General features: G+C 49.9%; 2 protein-coding genes across 3 annotated transcripts in view; one reads left to right on the top strand and one right to left on the bottom strand.

The window, feature by feature from the left end:
* The window catches only part of DELE1 (DAP3 binding cell death enhancer 1), a gene marked incomplete at its 5' end in the record, with an annotated part of 20085 nt that extends 9916 nt beyond the window's left edge, over positions 1-10169 (top strand). For both annotated transcript variants that reach the window (XM_082324025.1, XM_082324024.1), the window contains 6 exons: positions 460-602; positions 1364-1522; positions 2416-2508; positions 5986-6142; positions 6361-6625; positions 10081-10169. In XM_082324025.1, the coding sequence (XP_082180151.1) occupies positions 460-602; positions 1364-1522; positions 2416-2508; positions 5986-6142; positions 6361-6617 (809 nt within the window). In that variant the 3' untranslated portion in view covers positions 6618-6625; positions 10081-10169. The remainder of the gene's footprint in view (positions 1-459; positions 603-1363; positions 1523-2415; positions 2509-5985; positions 6143-6360; positions 6626-10080) is intronic.
* PCDH12 (protocadherin 12) lies at positions 8879-19890 on the bottom strand (the record flags this gene model as incomplete). The annotated part of the gene is made up of 4 exons (XM_082324023.1): positions 8879-10457; positions 14949-15100; positions 16357-16451; positions 16975-19890. The coding sequence occupies 4 exons, from the start codon at positions 19888-19890 to the stop codon at positions 10093-10095; spliced, it is 3528 nt and encodes a 1175-aa protein (XP_082180149.1). The 3' UTR covers positions 8879-10092.

Below are 19890 nucleotides of genomic sequence, written 5' to 3'. Positions count from 1 at the left end.
CATCTCGGTCTTTTTTGCAACACGAACCATCATATCCTTGTATCTTTTTTCATTGTCTGATATCTCAGTCTTTCTGGCAAGCTGAAAAAGCAATTGCAGAATTGCAACTCTAAGACGAGCTGAAGGAAGATGCAATGATCTAAGAAAAAAATCCCTGTCCTATATACACCACTAGTTGCAGCACTAAAAAAGCAAGCTGCTTCTGTGCAAACCATACGTTGTGTTAGCCCGTGATCCTTCTTTGCAATGAGACTAGAAAAATTCCTAAAATGCAGTGTTGCCATTTTTCCTGTGAAAACTTTGGTCCTATGGAATGAGGGTTGGTGAGCCAGCCAGAAGTGGACCGGAGCACTTGGCATGGGCCAAGGAAGGCCCAGTAGCTGTGGGGGAGGTTGCTGCATTTGAAGCTGCCTTCTGTCCATTTTCTTTTCCCCTGTTTTTACATTGTGTTCTTCTCAGGGATTGAAAGTATGAGAGCGGGCCATTACAGGATAGCCTATACCTGCTTCAAACTGGCAGCAGATCGAGGCTACAGCAAAGCGCAGTTCAATGTGGGTCTGTGTTACGAGCACGGCAGAGGCACGGAAAAAGACTTGGAAAAGGTATCCACGGCTTGTAGGGTTGTCTATGTGCAGCACAGACCAGGAGGGTGGTCTTTGTTGGGCGCACAGGCGCTTTTCTCCTTTTGCATGGCTGTGACAGTCTCTGAAGTCTCATTAGAAAATGCTGGAAATAATATAAACTGCGGGTTTGCAGTGCTGGCTTCAGCGTCATAGATCCCCGCAGGGATGTGCTCCTGAAATCTCCTTTCTCATAGCTTCTGAGGTCTTCTCGTAGGTACACAGGCTGTGCCACTAGCACCCAGGAGAGTACCAAGGAGAAACCTGTCATGTTACTGTGTTTAAAACACCACTGCACATCCGAGGGCTTCTTTACATCTCAAGCTGTCCAGTGTGGGTACCTTAACTACAGCCTGCCACCTAGTGCGTGCTGGCCGTAGTCAGGATCTTGTGTAGCTGGAAAGATCTGCAAAGGCAGCTTGTTTCGAGTAATTGTGCAGATCCCCGTTGGCACAGACTAAGCTTTGGTATTGTTGGCCCGGTGCCACCCCCTTCAACACAGGGAGTTTTGACTAGAGAAGGCAGGGTGGTTAGAGGGTTCTCGTATAGTCGCAGTCCACTGTCTCACTTAAACAATCTCATGTTCTTCAGCAGGGAGGTGTGGGAGAGCTGCTGGGGTAAGCGTGGGCAGCTTATGATAGATCTAGACAGAGAGGTTAAGCTCGTCCTGGCCAGAGGGGAGTCATGTCATGTTTGAGGGCATGTATTACCTGAATCACACAAGTGTATTTCTCTTTTTCCAGGCAGCTTTTTATTACTACCACGCAGCCAGCAGCTGTCACCCCATGGCACAGTACCGCTACGCTAGATACCTCTTATGCCACAGACCTGAAAATGAATGGGACAGGCATCAGAAGGCAGTGACTTTCCTGGAGCAAGCAGCAATGGCCGGCATTACAGAGGTTAGCGTCCACAGCATGGGGGTTCATAGGAGAGAGCCAGCAGAGAACCCTGTGTAAAGGATTTGAACCATAAGCCATCCTAGAAAGCAGCGTCTGTGGGACTGGAAGCAAAATTCTTCCAACGTATTTATACTTCTGACAGTGTATGGGAGACAGTCCTGCCTGCACATGGGAGGCAGCTAGGTACCCACTGGGTCAGCAGTGTTGGTTGTCTGTTTTGCTGTTGGGCTTTTTAATGTAACTCTTAGATTAGACACCTAGATTAGATCATTGACTTAGGAAAACTGACCTACAGTTGAAAATGTAGCTCTGTGTTTCATCTCCTCTCAATTCCAAGAGTACAGGTTGCTTTGGTGGAGGAACTTCCATGAGATGCTTGGAATAAGAACAGATCTTCATATGGTATCTCTGACTTTTCAAGATGATTCATCCACATGCCCTCCTTTCCCACTCTTTAGGAGATGCATTTAGGCATGTGCCATCTTGTGTTGCGAATGCCAGTCGTTCTGGCAGTGACTGTATCTCATGTAGCACGCTGTTCCAGGAAGTGCATCTGCTGTATCTTACGGACAGCTCACGAGTAGGAGCCGTTCTCTGGCTCCGATTTCCACAGTGCCGTTTGAAACGATATTCTCGGTCTTACGGTGTTAGTATGGTGATGTTACTGCACATATAGTGGAGTTCTACAGATCAAATGTGATTTTTTGTGTTTAGCATGTCAGACTGATTTTTTTTCTAGGACAGCCCAGCCCCCCTTCTGTCAGCAGGGTACTTTGCACACCCGTCTTGCAGCAGTAACCCTGGCATTTGAACATCTTGCAAAATGGGTAAGAGAACTGGAATAATTAATGGGGAAAATCCTGGCTGATTTGTATCGTGTGGTTTTGTTGCAGGCACAGGCTTATCTTGGAGTGTTCTACATGAGAGGGCTGCAACCTAAAGAAAAGAGAGGTCTGAAGTACCTGCTGCTGGCAGCAAAGAATGGCGTAAGTAATCCCTTTGCAAGCTATGATTGTTCTCAGTTTGGGATCATGGCAGATTTCAGGGCTTCTTGGAAATGGGAGCAAGTGTCAGGATTTTACTGCAGAGTCTGAAAGGACAGAGTGGAGCCTTGGTGCATCTTGGAGAGGAAGCAGGCCCTGGGGCGCAAACTCTACAAAACATGAATGTAGAAACCAGCCGTGCTGGGCTGGAGTAGTTCTTACAGCACCAGTGCTTGTATTCATCTAGCATAATTTTACAGATTTCCCATTATGAGCATCTACACCCTCTTCAGTCAAACTCTTTCACTACTGTATCATTTTGAGAACTTTGTTGTGTCTATCTCGAATCTGTTCTTCAAAATTGGCCCTTATTTCTTGCCTTCTATAGAGAGGATGAAAAGACTATTTCTGTTTCTTTGCAGAGACCTTTAATGTATTTAAATACTTGAACCTCCATTCAGCCTTCAGCCGTTGTTGCAGTTTCTCTTCACACATCATGTTGTCTAGATCCCCAACAATTTTCTTGCTTTCTGTTGAACTTTCTCCAAGTGACACAGGCTTATTTTTTTTTTGAAGGGCCATGCCACAATCTCGGCATAGTACTGCTCCTGAACGCTTACCAGCACTTAGAGGAGTAGAAGTATGACATCCCATGTCTTGCAGCCAGGTTTCTCCATCCCACAGTTCTGTTTCTTTACAGCACTGTGACATTGTTCACTCGTTTTCAGCTTGCACTGCATTGTAATAGCTAGTTTTTTCTGAAGAACTTGTTCATTTTAACTTCAGTTCCCACAGCTTTTGTGTAATGGAAAATAATGAATAGCTATTCCCTCTTCTTCTGGCTAACACTTCTGATTCTGTCGCCCTTTAGTATGTCCTCTCTGAGTCATTTCTTTTGCAGGCTGCAGGGCGCTGGTTTAGTTTGTCTCTCCATGTAGTTAAGCTGTTCCATTTTGCTTGTCAGTCTTCCTCTATTTTTCAAATTCTCCTTTGACCATTTTAAGATGCTTGGACTAAAACTGGATTCAGGATGGAGACATGCCAGGGATCTGACATAATGAGATCCTCTGCTTTGTTCTGTATTCCTGTCCAATGATTCCTAATATTGTTTGCCCTTTTGCCTGCCACTCAGCAGTGACTTGATGGTTTCAGAGAACTGTCACAGTGACTCACAAATTTCTTCCTATAAGCACTACTTTGCATTTGTCAACACTAAGTTTCCTCTGTGATTGTGTTGCCCACTCTGTCCTGCAAGATCTTCTCTAATTAATTCTTTACAGTAAATTTGATCACTCTAAATGACACTACATCACTTGCAAGCTTTACCACTTCGGTTTTCACCCACTTTTAAGAATGCAGACGCTGTCAAATCATTGGTGAGACTAGGCCTGACTAGCCCCAGCAGCTCAGACATCATGTTCATGATGGTTGACACAGTATTTAATTCCAAGTCTGCTAAAGATCTCTCATAAGCTGCATCATTGACTCCCTTCCAGCCTGATGTCAGATGTGTATGCTGCACAATATAACAATGAATTATCTCATTAAATAGATGATTGTCATTTATTGAATGCCTAGTAAGCCCTTAACAACAGAAAATCTAGCAGGTAACTGCAGGTCCCAGGGGTATCCCCCAGTAGATCAGTGTTTTGCATGTTTTGGTCGCAGCCGTGACAGTTCTCAGAACCCAATCATCTTTCCCCATCCTGGCTTCTCAATGGATGCTGGCTGCGGATGTACCACAGCCTCATCCTTGGTGGCAGGCTTGTGCATAGGCTCCCTGGGATGTAACCCCACACATTCTGCTGGGAGAAGGGCTCCGTGAGTGTGTTCTTTTCCCGTTAACCTGGAGTATGAATTTATGTTTAGTTGGTTAAAAGACTGCTGGATATGGGTGAAGCAAGGATGGCACCATTTAGCTACAACTCCAAAAAAGGGAAAACAGGCACAAAAAGTCATGGGTTCAGTGTTTCTCTCTCAGGTTATTGCTCTGTACCAGAGCCAAGGGGAGAACTCTGACAAGTGTTCTTCCAAATACAACAGTGCTTCAGAGAACTGCATTTTACTTTGGTTACCACTTTTTAATCCTCCCTTATTTTATGCGTGCAAGCGTAGAATATGAAAACCGTGTTAAAGAGTGTTGGAGAACTGAGTCTGACCTTCAGATTTCAAAGTATATTGCAGTCACTTATGCCATGCTAATTTGGGGATCTCTTCTCCTTGTGGTCTCGTCTTTGAGGTGTTCATCATATAAGAGACGGCTAGTGGAATACTTCATACTTATTTAACCCTGTCTCTTGTCACATCTGAAGTGCCAATCCTTCAACATGTTTATCTAATCTCTAAAGAAGTTTATTGCTGTCATAAACTGAGACTTGCAACATTTTGCAAAGCACCCACTCATTGAGTTCTTCGCTTTCCTCTACCAACTACATCCCAGACAGCAACACTTGCAATATGTTCTTTTCTCATGGCTTTATTAAAACTTCCTACTTACTTCCTTTTTTCTTTTTTTTTCTTCTTTTCTTTTTTTCGCAAAGCCTTGTTTAGATCATGTTTCTGGCAGTCATACTCCTCAAGTTATGTTGCTGGCTTTTTTGCTGGAAAAGGTCTGTGTGACTGCTAGCCCATGCCATCTTTTCAGTGTCTTCAGGACTGTCATCTTGCTTTCTTTCTATCTATGACACCCTTTGCCTCCTACTGGATCTCAAAGATAAAGTGCACAGCTAACATGTAAACATATCACAGGTTTGGAGTTGGCTTCACTGACCCACCTGCAGTGACATCCTCTGCTTTCTAGTTCATTCTCAGCAGTTACATGTGTCTGAGTAGTTTAGGTGCTTTTTCTCTCGTGCTTATTTGCTTGACTTAATTTCTGCTGCTTGAGATTTCTTCCCGAATATAATTAGGTGGGGCTGAGCAAGACAGTGGTGCACTGTTGTGTTGAAAGCCTGATGGCCTGACGCTGCCAAGGGGCATCTTCCAACCCTTGGCAGCAAGTGCCTCTCTGGCATTTGTTATGTTTATACAAGACTTCTGCGTGAATTGTCGTAGGGCAGTCCACAGGGCGTGCTCAGAGTTTGGGTGTGATCAGGATGTGGGTGCCGTCAGGGCTGCCCAAGACCTCTTAGCTCTGACCCCTGAGACAACTGGGATGGTCTGCGGAGACAGCTGTTCCTTTGTTCCCATGACACAGACCTGGATGTTGGAGGGAAATCAGTGAATTTAATTGGAAGGGGATAGGAAGGAGTGAAGTCAGAGATAGCTGGTAAGAAATTCTGCTTCACTATGTGCTCAGAGAAGGGACTAAATTACTGAAGATATGGTCTGAGGGATAGAGGAGTAAACTTTAAAGAAGGTGACCAAAGATAGAGCAGTAAACTTTAAAGAAGGTGTTAAAGACTCTCTGTTCTCCTTTTGTGTGATGTCGGCAATTCTCCGTCGTGTGGGGCTGATTGCTGTGCTTTCTCCTGTGGCTAGGATGCCCAAAGCAGGTATCACGTGGGCGTTTGCTATGAGAAGGGCCTTGGAGTGCAGCAGAACCTGGCAGAAGCGATGAGACACTACCGACAGTCAGCTGCTGCGGGGAACAGGAACTCCCAGGAGAGACTGCGAGTGTTAGAAGAGGAGATGGAAGGTACCACAGGCAGCAGGGGAAGAGGGTGTGTGGGACTGCACCGTGTAGTGACCCCATAAAAGCAGGGCCATGGCAAAAAGGAGTCCTTTTTACTGAAGGAAAGGGAGCACTTTTCAGTTCTTTCCACTTCTTACCAGCTATTTCCAGTCAAGCTGAAGTGGAGAAGCTCTTCCCATAGTATGATGTGTCATTAATATCTTGTTTTAATGTACTTTCAGATGTGCAAGCAAAGCATCCATTCCCTTCCGGAATAAGAGCCTCTTCCTCTAGCCCCTGTTTCTGGGCTATTGAGCGTGTGCCTGCAGGCCTCCACGCCACCCAGCCAAGACAATCTGCCCTCGGCCTGCCCCACTCTTGGAGCGCGGACGGACTCCACATGATGACGCTCGGCAGTGCAGGATGGAGCCGTGCCCTCGGAAACAGGCCAACGCCACTGGAACTGCAGTGCTTGGAGCCCCACCACTGCTGTTATTAGAGCAGTCGGTAAGTGAAACAAGCAGGCAGAAGGGAAGGCAGCCCTTCTTAGTCTGCGTGGGGCTGGAAGCAGGCTAGCAGTGAGTGGAAAGAAAAAGCTTTCTGTTAATAGAAGAGGAGCCATTTTTAAATACAGGGGGTTTGAGAACAAATCTTGTGATATCTCCTGTGCCACCATGTGGTCTGACCCTCTACCTTCCAATACAAGGACCTTTCTTATGCTCCTACATTTCTGTACAGAGCTACGTATAGACTCCCACCATGCCACAGGGATGTGATGTGGGGCTATAATTCCAGTAGCCCTGCACATCTTGCACACGGTCCCTCAGTGAGGTTTACAAGCCACCATATGGTGATGTTGGCACCTAATTCTGTGATGGGCCCAGCCTGCACCCTCTGAGGCAATTTGATCTCACTTCAAGGCTAGCTGTTCCCACAGCGGTTCTGCTACCAGCACAGTCTGGGCTTGTCTCTACATTGCCATTGTGGCAGTTTAATCTGCTTTCAAACCTATGCAAGCAAGAGGGTGAATTCTGATTATTAAGGCACAGGTTTTTCTGGGATATGGCTTATGGATCCACCTGTACTGGTGAAAGTAATGGCTGTCCTCAGCCATCCTGCACCGTTGTCCATGCCTTTCGGTCCCCAGTTATTATTCCTTCAGCTCTGGCAGTGAGCTGCTCCCATGGGTACACCCCTTTGAGTCACGATGAGCAAGGTTTTCCTCAAAATTTATATGGTATATGTTTGCTAAGCACGCCAGCTCATTTTCACTGAAGTGGATAAGGGATGCTCCCAGCGGGCAGTAACCACTGTCAGGCAGACAGCGGCAAGCAGCTGGTATGATAATTTCTTCCACTGGGGCAGCTGAATCCGGAAAAAGACATTTGTCCACACCAGTTTAAACTGGTTCAAGGGCATCTGTACAAACTGTCCAGCTTCCTGTAGCCATGGTGCTCTGGTGCTTTGTGTAGATCAGGCTCTGAAAAACAAAGGCAATGGCCCCATCCTGAACTTGCTGTGGTCTCCATTCAGCAAGGGAGGGGCACAGCCAGAGCTCAACACATCTGATTGTTCTTCTAGTCTGGTCTCTCTTTCTGCTCAGACCAAGCTTTCTTAGACCATTTCCTTTATCAAGCAGGATACAATTAGCAGGAAATTCCTCGGGTGGATTTCCTATTCTGTGATAATCCACAGCACGCTTACGCATTGGTCAGGACAGGACGGGGGTAAGGGTTGGGGGGGTTGAAAGCAGTTTGCAGAATCAGGAAATTGAACCGAGAGAGGAATTTGTCTCCTTTTTAATCTTCTTGTTATGATGTATTTTTGTGTAAAGTTTGTCCTTTGACAGGCACATCAAAGTAACTTCCCAGAGGAACATGCAAGGTTGTGCCGTGTGTCCTCTGTGCACATTCCCAAGATGCAGAGGAATCCCATAAGGCTGCATCTCCTCACAGTCACAGCTATGCCTCCCTCGTGGTTTGCACAGCTGCATCTCAGTTAGAATTTGGCTCACTGTCATTGTTTTGGTGCAAGAGCCTGTTTTGTTTGTGAAACAAAAGAGCAAGATGTTTCTATGAGCAGCGTGGCAGTATAAGCAGGCTGGGGCAAACCCATCAGTGTAGTTTATTGCCAGAGATGGGGTCATCTGTAAAGCGCTTTGGAGACTCCAAATACAACAGTGTGTATTTTGGATATTAAAGAGTCTACCTGGGGAAATCTTACTCTGTTGCTTTTGCCATTTGTTCCCAAGAGCAACAGAGAGGGATAACTTTCTCATTTACTCTGCTTTAAATTATCTGTATGATTGTCAGCTGCTGTGGCTTGTGTGTGTACACACTAAAAGCAGGGCACTGTCACCTCTAGATTCACGGAAAAGGAACACAGGTAAGACACCCTTGAGATGCTCCAGGATCATGTCTGCTGGGTCTTGCTGCCTGTTCTTTTTCAACTTAACAGTAAAATGAAAACCAAAAATGTCACCCAAAGACACCTGATACGACAGCCCCACCATGAGCAAATTAGCTTTGGAGAAACCTGTGCTGTGAACTGCAGTATCTGTGGAGAAGTCAGTGCAGTGTTTTTAACGCAAAGATGGTGAAGGGAAGAAAGCAGTGTGCACAAAGCACTGCTGGCCCTGCACTGTGATGGCGGGGAGGCTGGCAGTCTTCTCAGCCTCGCTTTTGTAGTCACTCAGCAAGCAATGATGTTGTGCGTTGCTAGAAGTGGACCCAATGGCTTACCCTCATTCCCATGGCATGGTTCTCCTCACCTATACAGCACTTTGCCAACGTGCCCCAAATTTGTTCTGATGGTTTGTATCATAGTTGGAAGGCACAAACTATGGTACAGAAGAGAGTCCTATGTGTGCATGATCCAGAAGCACTTACTTGCCGTCCATGCACCGCTGCCTAAGCCTACAAATGCACTCCAGATGCTTACGCCACTGTTGCCTTTCCATTCTCTGCGAGTGCAAATCCCCATGGTTAACAACACCTGTGTGCTTCTTCCTCTGTTACTAATATCTGTATCTTAGTTTTCCTACACGTGCTATTATCCTAAAACTGTCTAATAGCTCACATACATACAGATCAAAGTGAAAACACGTAATATGGTTGAAGCTTGTGACTGAATATTTCAAAACAGCGTTTTCATGCTTCCCTTTTCCCAGGTTACCTTTGGCAGACTCCAGCCATCTGTTGTCTGATTCTGGGCAAGGACTACGCTCCAAAATCCAATGGTCTCTAAAGAGAGCATGGAGAAGGAAATTGTGGGCACCTAGTGCAGCCATAGCAGACATGCCAGAGCAGAAGTGCTGATTTTGGGGCGCTTTACAAAATGCCAAGTTTGCAGTGGTAGAAGCACAAAAGCTGAAAGGATCAGTGGGAGACAACAGGCAGATCTCCCTTTCTGAGTTGCCATTTCAGGCTTTCTGCAGATACGTCATTATGTCAGCTGTATTGCACCTTGTCCCAGAGATGGTAGTGTTAGAAAAAAAACAATTTTATTTAAATAAGAACTGAGATCCTGGAGCCCAACTCTGCAGCACGTTGCAAAGTCCATGACTGCAATATTTTATCATCTCTGGTGCACAGTCTGTAATCACATGGATGTAGCTGACTGTGTTGTGCTTGTGGTTAATCTAACAACCCCTCCCCTCAATCAGCCTGCCCTGCGAGGAAGGGGCCCTCCTGCTGTTGTGTGACTTGAGCGTGATGGTAAGGTGAAAGATGAGGGTGGAAGAGGAGGAGGAGGAAAGCTAGGAAGGCAAGAACAGGCAGGTGGAAGGGAACAAAACAAGGTGAAATCAGTCATGGAGAAATTTGATGGGGTGAGGTGAAGGAAGAAATATGCCTGTCGTGATCAGTCTAGATGTGGATGATACAGTGACCTGTTAAAGCACACGTGTGCGCCCCAAATGCAGGAAGAACCTCTGTCTGACTCTTATCTCCTTATCATCACAGCCACCAAGCTGCCTACAGAACAGGAGCACTGTCTTCCAGTCCAAGGCTCTTCCCACGTGCTGACAGCTGCCGCAGAAGTCCCGAGCCCGTTTCATTGTGGACTTGGACCTTCTGGGACAAAATCATTTCAAAGAGGGTGCTCATTTCTGAAAGGAAGGTGCTGGCCAGTCTTGTCCCAGCGGCATTTGAGTCAGCCCCAGCACCTTTGCCGAAGGTCTCAAAGGTCCTTGGTTTCTCCTGCCTTGCAGCTTCCTCATCCTGAGGTGAATGCAGAGAGTCAGGGGAGAAGACGTTGTCCTTGTAACTACTGGTGAGCGGCAAGGAGAGCCGAGCCACCCATGCTGGGTCAGCAGCCGTCAGCCTCTTGAGGGCCAGCTCTGGAGGGAGTGAAAACAAGAACTGTTGGTAAGACATGGAGTGGAGGAGACCACACGAGAGAACAGGAAAAAAAAAATTGAGAAATGAGACTTCCTGAAATCAACTGTGAGAGGACTGATTGTAAACAGGTTAGAGATAAGCTACCAGCAGCATCATTCAAACCAGCAGCTTAAAAAAACCAAACAAACTAGAACTGGTTTAAAACTACTGTTTTTTTGTTTTGTTTTGTTTTTAAATATAATAATCATTAGGATCCCTTTGCTTTCTCAAAGCAGCTTCAAGTGGCACTTCACTAGATTGTTAGCAAAGCCAGAGCAAGTGAGGGTTTAGCACTGGCTAGAGGGGAGACAACAATGGAAAGCTTTCAAGGGGGGGGAAGTGTTGGACAGAAAGAAAGTCACTAGTGGACTTCTCTTAAGGGTCACTCTAGGGTGGGAATTTGCGGCTAAGGAGGCATATTGAGACCGAAAAGAAATGGGTTATTGTGAAACCAATAACAACAGAAGTAGAATGAAATTCTGGATTATAAAATGCACAGCTGGATGGTTGAATACTAGTAACAAAAAATTGAGCTATAAAGTAATTGTTCATCAACTGGAAACAGATGAGGAGCAGTGGGAGCCTGGTGTGGGTGTTGGCTGCGGGCTCGTTAGTGTACCAGTAATGTGATTCTGCCCCGAAACGGGCAAATGAAATCATACAATGTGTGGGTCAAGGTATTCCCTGTTGGCATGAAGACATATCCATGGTATTGTTGCTAGGTCTGGTGAGACCTGATTAGGAGTATTACATACAAATCTGATTATCCATCCGTAGGAAAGAGGATCTGAAATGACAGAAGTGCAGAGAAAACTATTGAGATGAAAACAGGAGTGAGTCCAGGCGTACATGATGGAGACCCCAAGAGGCAGGGGTTGCTTAGCCTAAGGAAGCAAATGCTCACCAGGGATCTGACTGTAACCTGTCATTATTTTGATGAGATAAGCACCGACAAAGGAAATCTTTATGCTTAAAATAGTGTTGGCAAAAGAAGAAGTGATTATAACTGTCCATGAATAAACATATACTGGAAATTAAAGGAAGGACCCCATAGCAGGGTGAGCCTGGAATAGCTTCCTCATCAGACGGCAGGAAAGGAAACGGGGGTTCTTGTTATTTAAGGTAAGCTTTGCAGTTGGTAAACAAGGCTCCGTGATGTGGTGCACAGACGCTGCCTTCCAGCCCCGCATTGCTTCATTTCCAAAGCATAACCTAGAACCACTGGGAGGTTCAAAACGACTGCCAGGTTTCTGAAACTCTTTAAGTCAGAGAGCAGAACAAATAACGGTGTCTGGTAACAAAACACAACAGTCCCGATAAGATGGCAAGAGCTGGTGTCATTATAATAATTATGTGGCTCTGATTTACAAAGTGACCTCTGAAAGGAGGGTCCCCATTCTAATGCACTTATCGTGCCGCTTCCAGAAGATAATCAATGCCCTGCCACAGCCTGGGACACGTGGTCCTCAGTCAGTGGCTAGTCAGCCACTGAGACAAGTCTCCTTCCTCAGCCAACTAAGTAATTAGTCCTTTTTCTCTGAAAAACAACTGTGTCCTGGGGTGGGATGGGGGTGAGGGCTGGGACTCAAACCTGGTGAGAGAAGGGCAGAAACATCACTTAGATTTTGTTTCAGCTGAAGCCCCAAAATTCTTTTCTGTTGCTTAACTTCCAGAATTTCGTTCTGCAATCTCAGTATTTTCTTCCAGTCGCAGTGACTGTTCCTTAAGAGATCTCCCAAATGTGCTGAAGTCCCATGTTTTTTCTAAAGCATCCACAGTTCTCTCCTCCTCAGTCTGCAAGAAGCCACTGCATTCCCTGAATTTTTGTTGCTTCAGCTCTGGAGCAGGGCACAACAGTAGTCTGCTTGCTGCAGGGAGAGCCAAGACTCAGTGGGCTGATGGTCCTGTGACCATGAAACCTTATAATTAGGTACGTTTAATTTGACCAATAACTCTTTACTGCCTTATTTTAATGGTGTTTTGGGAGCAGGGATTGTTTTTATAATCAATAAAGTTATATCTCTCATCTGCTGCTGTGAGCGCTCTGTTTCGCTGGTGGGGGATAGGTGTTAATAGACGGTGCTGAGAGTTTAGGCCGCAGCTCAATGCTTACAGCACAAATAACCAGATAGCTGGCTGGGACAGATGACTCGCGCAGTTCCCCCCGCACCGCGAATAGCACAAAGGCTCGGCCAGCTGTTATGATACTCCTGAGCACAAGCAATGCTTCCTTCCTCCCTCTCACAGGATGCAAGTCCACTTCTCTGTTTGTGTTTGGGAGAGGAGGAAGGAGTCCAGCAGCTCCGTCGTCTGCGCTCTGTTGCCTTTTCGGGAAGGTCTGGGCTCATGGTTAAGGTTGTTTTTCACCACTGAAACAGGGCAGCCTCTTTTGTCATGTCCAGCACTACTGCATGGGCGGGAAGCCACGCTGGCATAGCCTCAGCGTGCGCCGCTGGTGTTCACTGTGAAATCCCAGTAATTTGACAAAAGGGTTTTTTTCTATCAATTCCAAGAAGCATGGGAGATGGCACTTCATGGGTATGCCTCACCATAGCACAGATTTGCTAGGATGCTACCTGTCTGAGCTGGACTGGATCTGCTGAGCAGGTCCACCAGTCCCTTTACTGGGACCGGTGCATGTCAGTACACCCATGGGATGAACTGGACAGCCTTTTGCTCCCTGCTCTTGGCTGCAGGACCTTTAAATCTGAGGAAGCTTGCAGCTCTCGTTTCACTCAGCCTTGCCTTTGTTTGCTCCTTGCCAGAATAAAAGGGCAGAAAGGCGGACAGACAGAAGCAGCATGGTTCTCCCTCTAAGCAAGAGCACAGAAAATGCCCAACTCTGGAATTAAAATGACCACAGCAGCAAACCTCAATGAGTTCCTCTTGCTGTGGAGGAGCACAGAGGCTCCACAATGAAACTTCTGCTACAGGACGTGAGTCAGCCCAACTCTTTCAAATTGAAATGCCAGTAGAAGAGATTTTTTAGAACAAATCAATAAAAGGAACATGTCGAAAGTGGCCCAGATGGTGTTCACCCTGGAGTGCTAGAGGAACTCAGATATGAAATTGCTTGGTTTATTAACTGCTGTTCGTTAACTACTGCTTCAAATGAATACGGTATCAGAGGAAGGGAAGGTAGAAATTGCGACATGAGTTTTTAAGCACGTGAAGGTGAACGTAGCGCAGCAAATTCCTAGAAATCATCATATGCGAAGCTCAGCAGATAGCCTAGTACCTGCTCTTCAGACAAGAACTGATGTGACACTTGCAAGGCAGGGAATTGCATTTTGCAAATCTGTTGGCATCTTTGGAAGAGGTGGATGAAGGTCCCTGGTTGACAGAAGACACCTGAGCTTGCAGAAGAGTACCAGCCGGGCTCACAGGGGACCTGAGCTGTCCCTGAATTAACAGCCAGGTTCTGTCAGGGACTAATGTGTGTTAAAAGCTGGGAAGTGAGGGTAGGAATAAATAATCTTCCCCACAAAGGGAGGTCATTAGTGGAGTCCCAGAGTAACCATTCAACATAGTGATAAATGACGTGGAGAAGTGGATGGCATTGGTGCTGACTCCACTAAAACACCCAATGACATGAAAGCAGTCAGGGTTGCTGAAGGACCTAATAATACTGAGCGCCGTGAGCTAAAAGCAGCTGGTGGATTTCTGTGTCACCAAATGTTGCATAATTGTCACGGGGAATGACATGTCATGCATGGATGACTCTCCCACCATGCAGAGGAGGGATTTGGGAGTCACCATGAACAGAGCTCAGCATGGAGCTTGGGCAGGGGAGGAATGAAGAACAAACGAGAAGACCTCCTGGTATCACCAGTGTAGATGTGTCCTAAACACTGCACACAACTGTGGTCACCACATCTCAATAAAGACATACTAAAATTAGTAACAGGTTGGTCACAGGAGACAAGACTGGATGAGTTCAGCCTGGTAGGAAATAGGTGCCTGATGGGGCTCAAAGGGTCTATAACATCATGAGGGGCTCGACAAGGCCAGCGCTTCACCTTTCTCACTCTGCGTGGACTAGGAGACCATGAAACAAAGGGGCTCAGGTCAGCATGGGAAGCAGAGTGTTCACAGGGTGCATAGTTAAACTAGACTTCACCACTACAGAGGCCAACCTCACAAATGAGCTCAACAACGGCAGACACCTCTATGGGGGGAAAGATCTTCCAAGAGTCATCAAACATGAAAAAAATCCAATGTGAAGCTCAGCAAGTCCCTTTGCTGTAAACTGCCTGGGACCAACAGCATAGGATAGTCCATACATGCTGTCCCAAGCATCTGCCACTCTCAGAGCCACCCTAGGAGATGAGATGTCCCCTGGCTTGCCATAGGCCAGCCAGTTTTATCTTCTGAAGGGGTTATTTGAGGAGATCCCACTGCTGGAGCCCCCCACCAGCCCCAGCATGGTCCCAGTAGCGAGGCCACCTCACCTGCCTGCGGCTCCAGGAGGGTCTCCAGCTCCTCTCCCACCAGCTGCTGCACGGAGAGCTCAAACCCGCTTTCCGAATCGCGGTCCTCCGCCTCGCTCTCGCCGTGCCCACTGTCCTTTGTGCTCAGGCAGTCAGCATCCAGCCCCGCAGCCCTGCGAGGGGGCCAAAACACTCAAATCACACTTCAACCCTCAGCACAACCCTGCCCCGACGATTACTTTAAAGGTGGTTGTCTTTATCCCCCATAAAATGACCCCAAGATGAGGTGTGGGCATCCTCTTAGTGCATCGTTCACAGTACTGAAGGCATAATCATTTCAGTCCCCACCAATTAATGAGTTTTGGGTTTGTTGTTTGGTTGTTGTTTTTTTTTTTTAACCCACCCACACATGAACAAAAGCACTGGGATCAGGAGTGCCACGGACCCTCTGAAAACTGGGCCCCAGCTGGGTGCTGGGTTACACACAGGGCTGCTCCACATTTCTTGCCAAGAGGGTTTTTGTCTTTCTGCAGGGAGATCCTGAGCAAACAGGGAGCTGCTGGCTCTTCCCTGTGCTTTCGGAGGAGCTGCCCATGCGCAGGACCAGGCGAGGAGCAGCACGGCCCAGCCCTGCCCCAGCAGCCCCAGAGCGGCTCTGCCTCCCTCTCCGTCCTCAGCAGATGGAGATGATGATGAGAAAGGTGGAGAAAGCTGTGTCTGCCCACGGCCTGGGCAGGGCAGGGGGGACATGGCGAGGCAGCGATGAAGCTCTGGCATCCCTGGGACCATTCACCCAGAGATGTCAACACCATAATTTAATGGTAATGCTATAAAGTTTCTGTCTGGGAGCATCTTCAGCTAGAGCTGGCATATCTCAGTCCTTCCCATCCGTGCTAGCAGGGTCTCTCCCTTGCTAGCCTCCTGGCCCAGGGACAGATGCCCTGAACTCACGTCAACAGGCAACAGCGTCTCTAAGGTAGTACTCAGAGCCGTGAGAAATCTTGTCCTTGTGCTGCTGCCTACAAAGCTGGGACCCTCTGTGCTCATCAGTGCACCTTTCCATCGCACTTGAACACATCAGCATTCCCCCAGCGAGGACGGGCAGATGGTTCATGGCTGCGGGGTAGCTCAGGTGGGTGTGGAAGGAGCTGCCAAAGGTGCCCCAGGAAGGAGGCAAAGAGCAGCCCTGGGAGGGTGCTGGATACCAACAGGGAGCCAGGACCAAAGGAGCACCGCCATCCCCTGAAGGGAGGACCTACCTCCCCAATCTCAGGTCAGCAAAACCAGGGATGAGGTTTTGCCTTGTGTGTCTGCTGCCCTTGCGTCTCCTGCACTTGGAGGCTCTTGGGGCCAGTGGGGCTGAAGCAGAGGCAGCGCAGACGCAGGGGAACAGGGCATGCGGAAGGGAAGGGCTGAGAGCCAGCCTTACCTGCTGCCATTCTTGGCCGTGTACTTGTTTCCCCTGTGGTTTGTTTTGGGCTGGAACTGGCCCTGGTGCAGCAGGGAGAGCAGCTGGGAGATTTGCTGTAAGGCAGGAAAAGCCTGTTGAGCCCCGGCGATGGCCACTCAAGCTGCTTCCTGCCAGGACGTCCCCTCCGAACCCCCCGGCCTTTTTATAGCGCTTCCTCCTCCTGCAGATGGTTCAGCATCCCCACGCGGGGGGAAAAACAAGCAGCCGGGCAGCCCACCTGGCCCCAGTGCTTCCCCTGCGCCGTCTCTGCCTGCCGTTCCCTGCCCGAACGCCCTCCTGGGGAAGTGAGCATGGGGTTGTCCCCTTCCCTGGGTGACAGCCATCCTCCACCCCAGCTCCCAGGGCATCCTGGTGGGCACAGGGAGACCCTGCCCATGGTGGGGTGGCTGTTCATCCTACCCAGCCCCTGCTGCTGGGGCACCTCTGCCCAGGGATGGAAGAGACCAACCAAAGACCATCAGGTTGCACATTCCCACCACCCCAAGGTGTGCAAGACCTGGGCGAGGAAGGATTTGGGGTGGGGGGTTAGGGGGGGGAAATGTCCACACCTCCAGCAATGGGGTGGGCAGCTCCTACCTGCACCGGGGGTGACTCCATCGCGAACTCCCCAGTGGGGCTCTGCTCTGCCAGTGCCACCAGCGACAGCCGGACCAGGCTCCTGAGGATGTGCTGGTGGGGCTGGGGCTGCCCAGGTCCCCCGGCACCCAGAGGCTGGTTGGGTGGCAGCAGGGGATCTCCCACGGGCTCCTGTGGTGGCTTCACCAAGCTCTTGCAGTGTGGTGGTGCATCCGGGGGGCTCGCAGCCTCTTTCGACGAATTTTTCTGTCTGTGGGGCTGGCAGGGCCGGCGCTGCAGGATGGGCAGGCTGAAGGTCCCCTGCTGCTCATCTGAGTCCTTTTGGGTCCTCTGATTTCTCAGGGTCCTGTAGAGAGTGGGGGTGAGGTGGAGGGGAGCCTGCGGGGAGTCCCCCAGTGCAGGGGCGGCTGTGCCAGGCAGATCCTCCTGGCAGGGACGGGGGGGCTCAGCCTCCTGGGGCCGGCCCCGGAGCAGCGGGACGAGGTGGATATCTGTCTTCTGGATCTGTCTGTGTGGCTTCTTGAGCTGCTGCTGCCTGCGAGCATCCTCTGCCTCCCTGCAGTTGTAGGCCATGCCATCCTTCTTCTCCTTCTTACGCAAAGACAGGGTTAAAACCAGAAGGAGAAGGCACCCACCCAGGACAGCGGCCAGGCAGATAACAGCCACCATGGATGGGCTCAGCCACCCGGGATCCTGGGCTGAGATTTTGGAGAACGCCCCGTGATGCCGGAAAACTAAGTGGAACCGGGCCAGGGTGTGCAGGGGGATGTCCCCCCCATCGCTCACCTGGACCACCAGCTCCCGCTCGCTGCCGGCAAGGCTGCTGGCGTTGCTGGTGTTGAGGAAGACCTGCCCCAATAGAGGGTCCAGGATGAAGAGCCCGGCATCATCCCCACCCACCAGATCATACCGGAGCACCCCGTTGATGCCGGAGTCCACATCGCTGGCCATGATGGTGAAGAGGAAGGGAGCGCCAACACATGACACGAGTGTTGCATTGGTCACTGCTGCAGTCCCTTGGGTGCTCCCGTTCCCGGGGACCACCCAGAAGCACCCTGTCTCCGCATTAACCAGGACGGAGAGCCTGGCTGCGCCTCCCACCAGTGCCGGCGCAGTGATGACGGGTGCGTTGTCGTTCCGGTCGAGCACCGCCAGCCTGATGGAGACTTTGGACACCAGCTTGGGGTGACCACCATCCTCCGCAGTCACCAGGAACTCCAGGCTCCTCACCTGCTCGTAATCAAAAGCTTGGAGGGCAAAAATATCCCCAGTGGTGGGGTCGATTGAGACCAGACCTGAAGCAGAGGTGTCTGGGATACTGTAGGTGATTTTCCCATTGAAACCCAGGTCGGGGTCGGTGGCATGGACAGTGAGCAAGAAGGCAGGTGCTTCGCTGTTCTCAGCAACAGCAACCTCGTAGGTGGCCTTCTCGAAGGAGGGGGCGTTGTCGTTGACATCGCTGATGCAGATAGTGAGGTGCTTCAGCACGGCCAAGGAGAGGTCACCCTGGTCCCGCACCACCAACGTCAGGTTGTACTCGGCACGCAGCTCCCTGTCCAGCGTGGCGTTGGTCATCAGCATGTAGCTGTGGCTGTTAGTCCTCTTCAGCCTGAAGTGCTCATACCCTTGACTGAGGGAGCAATGCACTTGCCCATTGCTTCCTGAATCGGGGTCACTGGCCGTCACCAGAGCCACAAAGCTGTCTTTGGGGAGGGCTTCGGAGAGCACGGGCGCCCACGCAGCCCAGGTGATGTGGACGTCAGGAGCGTTGTCGTTGACGTCCAGGACCTTGACCAGGATCTTGCAGTGTGCTGGGATGGGGTTGGCACCCAGGTCCCGGGCTTGCACATCCAGCTCATAGGCGTGGGTTTCCTCGTAGTCCAGCGAGTGCTTCAGGATGATGCTGCCTGTGCGGGCATCAATGCCGAAAGCACTCAGCACCTCCGGGGGTGCATGCTTGCTCAGGCTGTACTCGATCTCCCCATTGGGGCCCTGGTCGGGGTCAGTGGCTGTGACTGTCACAAGGAGGGTCCCAGGCAGAGCATCCTCCCGAACCTCTACCGTCAAAGAGCTCTCTTCAAAGACGGGGCTGTTATCATTGGAGTCAAGGACGATGACTTTAATTAAAGCGGTACCTGATTTTGGTGGCTTCCCGTGATCAGTGGCCGTCAGCACAAGGTCAAAAGAGGAGTGCAGCTCCCGGTCCACTTCTTTAACCACGACAAGCTCCGCATGCTTTGTCCCATCGGAGCCGGAGATGACCTCCAGCGCAAAGTGCTCACTGGGGGAGAGGGCGTAGGAGCAGCGGGCGTTGGGGCCGGTATCAGCGTCCAGGGCTCGGTCCAGCGGGATCCGTGTCCGCAGGGATGCGCTCTCCGACATCTCCAGCTCCAGCTCGGGCGTGGGGAACCGTGGCGCATTGTCGTTGACATCCAGCACTTGAACCTCCACATGAATCAGAGCCAGGTTTCGGGCAGCCAGCACATCAAACGAGACCCAGCAGGGATCGCTGTGCCGGCACAGCTGCTCCCTGTCCACCCGCCCAGCTGTGCTGAGCACCCCATCCCCACTCCCCACGTGCAGTGGGAACCTCCCGGGGGTCTCCATCAGCTGGAAGGCATCCGCCGTTTCGCCGCTCTCACCCCCCTCAAAGTGCTCAGCCAGCGTCCCTATCACTGTTCCCAGCGGCACTTCTTCAAACACCCGGTACTGCACTGTGAACGTGGCCACCTCCTGGGCATCGGTGGAGAGGAAGAGGTACCACCACAAGGCTGGGAGATGGAGAGCGGAGCGGCTCAGCAGCACCATGCTGCTGGCGAAGCCCACCGCCCTGCTGCCCCAGCACGCTGCTGCGGGCTTGTCCGCCTGCCGCCGCATACCCAAATGGTCCTTACGGCGATCGCAAGTCCTCGGCAT

The sequence above is a fragment of the Platalea leucorodia genome, assembly GCF_965183815.1.
Source record: "Platalea leucorodia genome assembly, chromosome: 11".
NCBI lineage: Eukaryota > Metazoa > Chordata > Aves > Pelecaniformes > Threskiornithidae > Platalea > Platalea leucorodia.
Note: the sequence above shows the minus strand (reverse complement) of the source record. Positions and strands in the feature narration are given on the sequence as shown.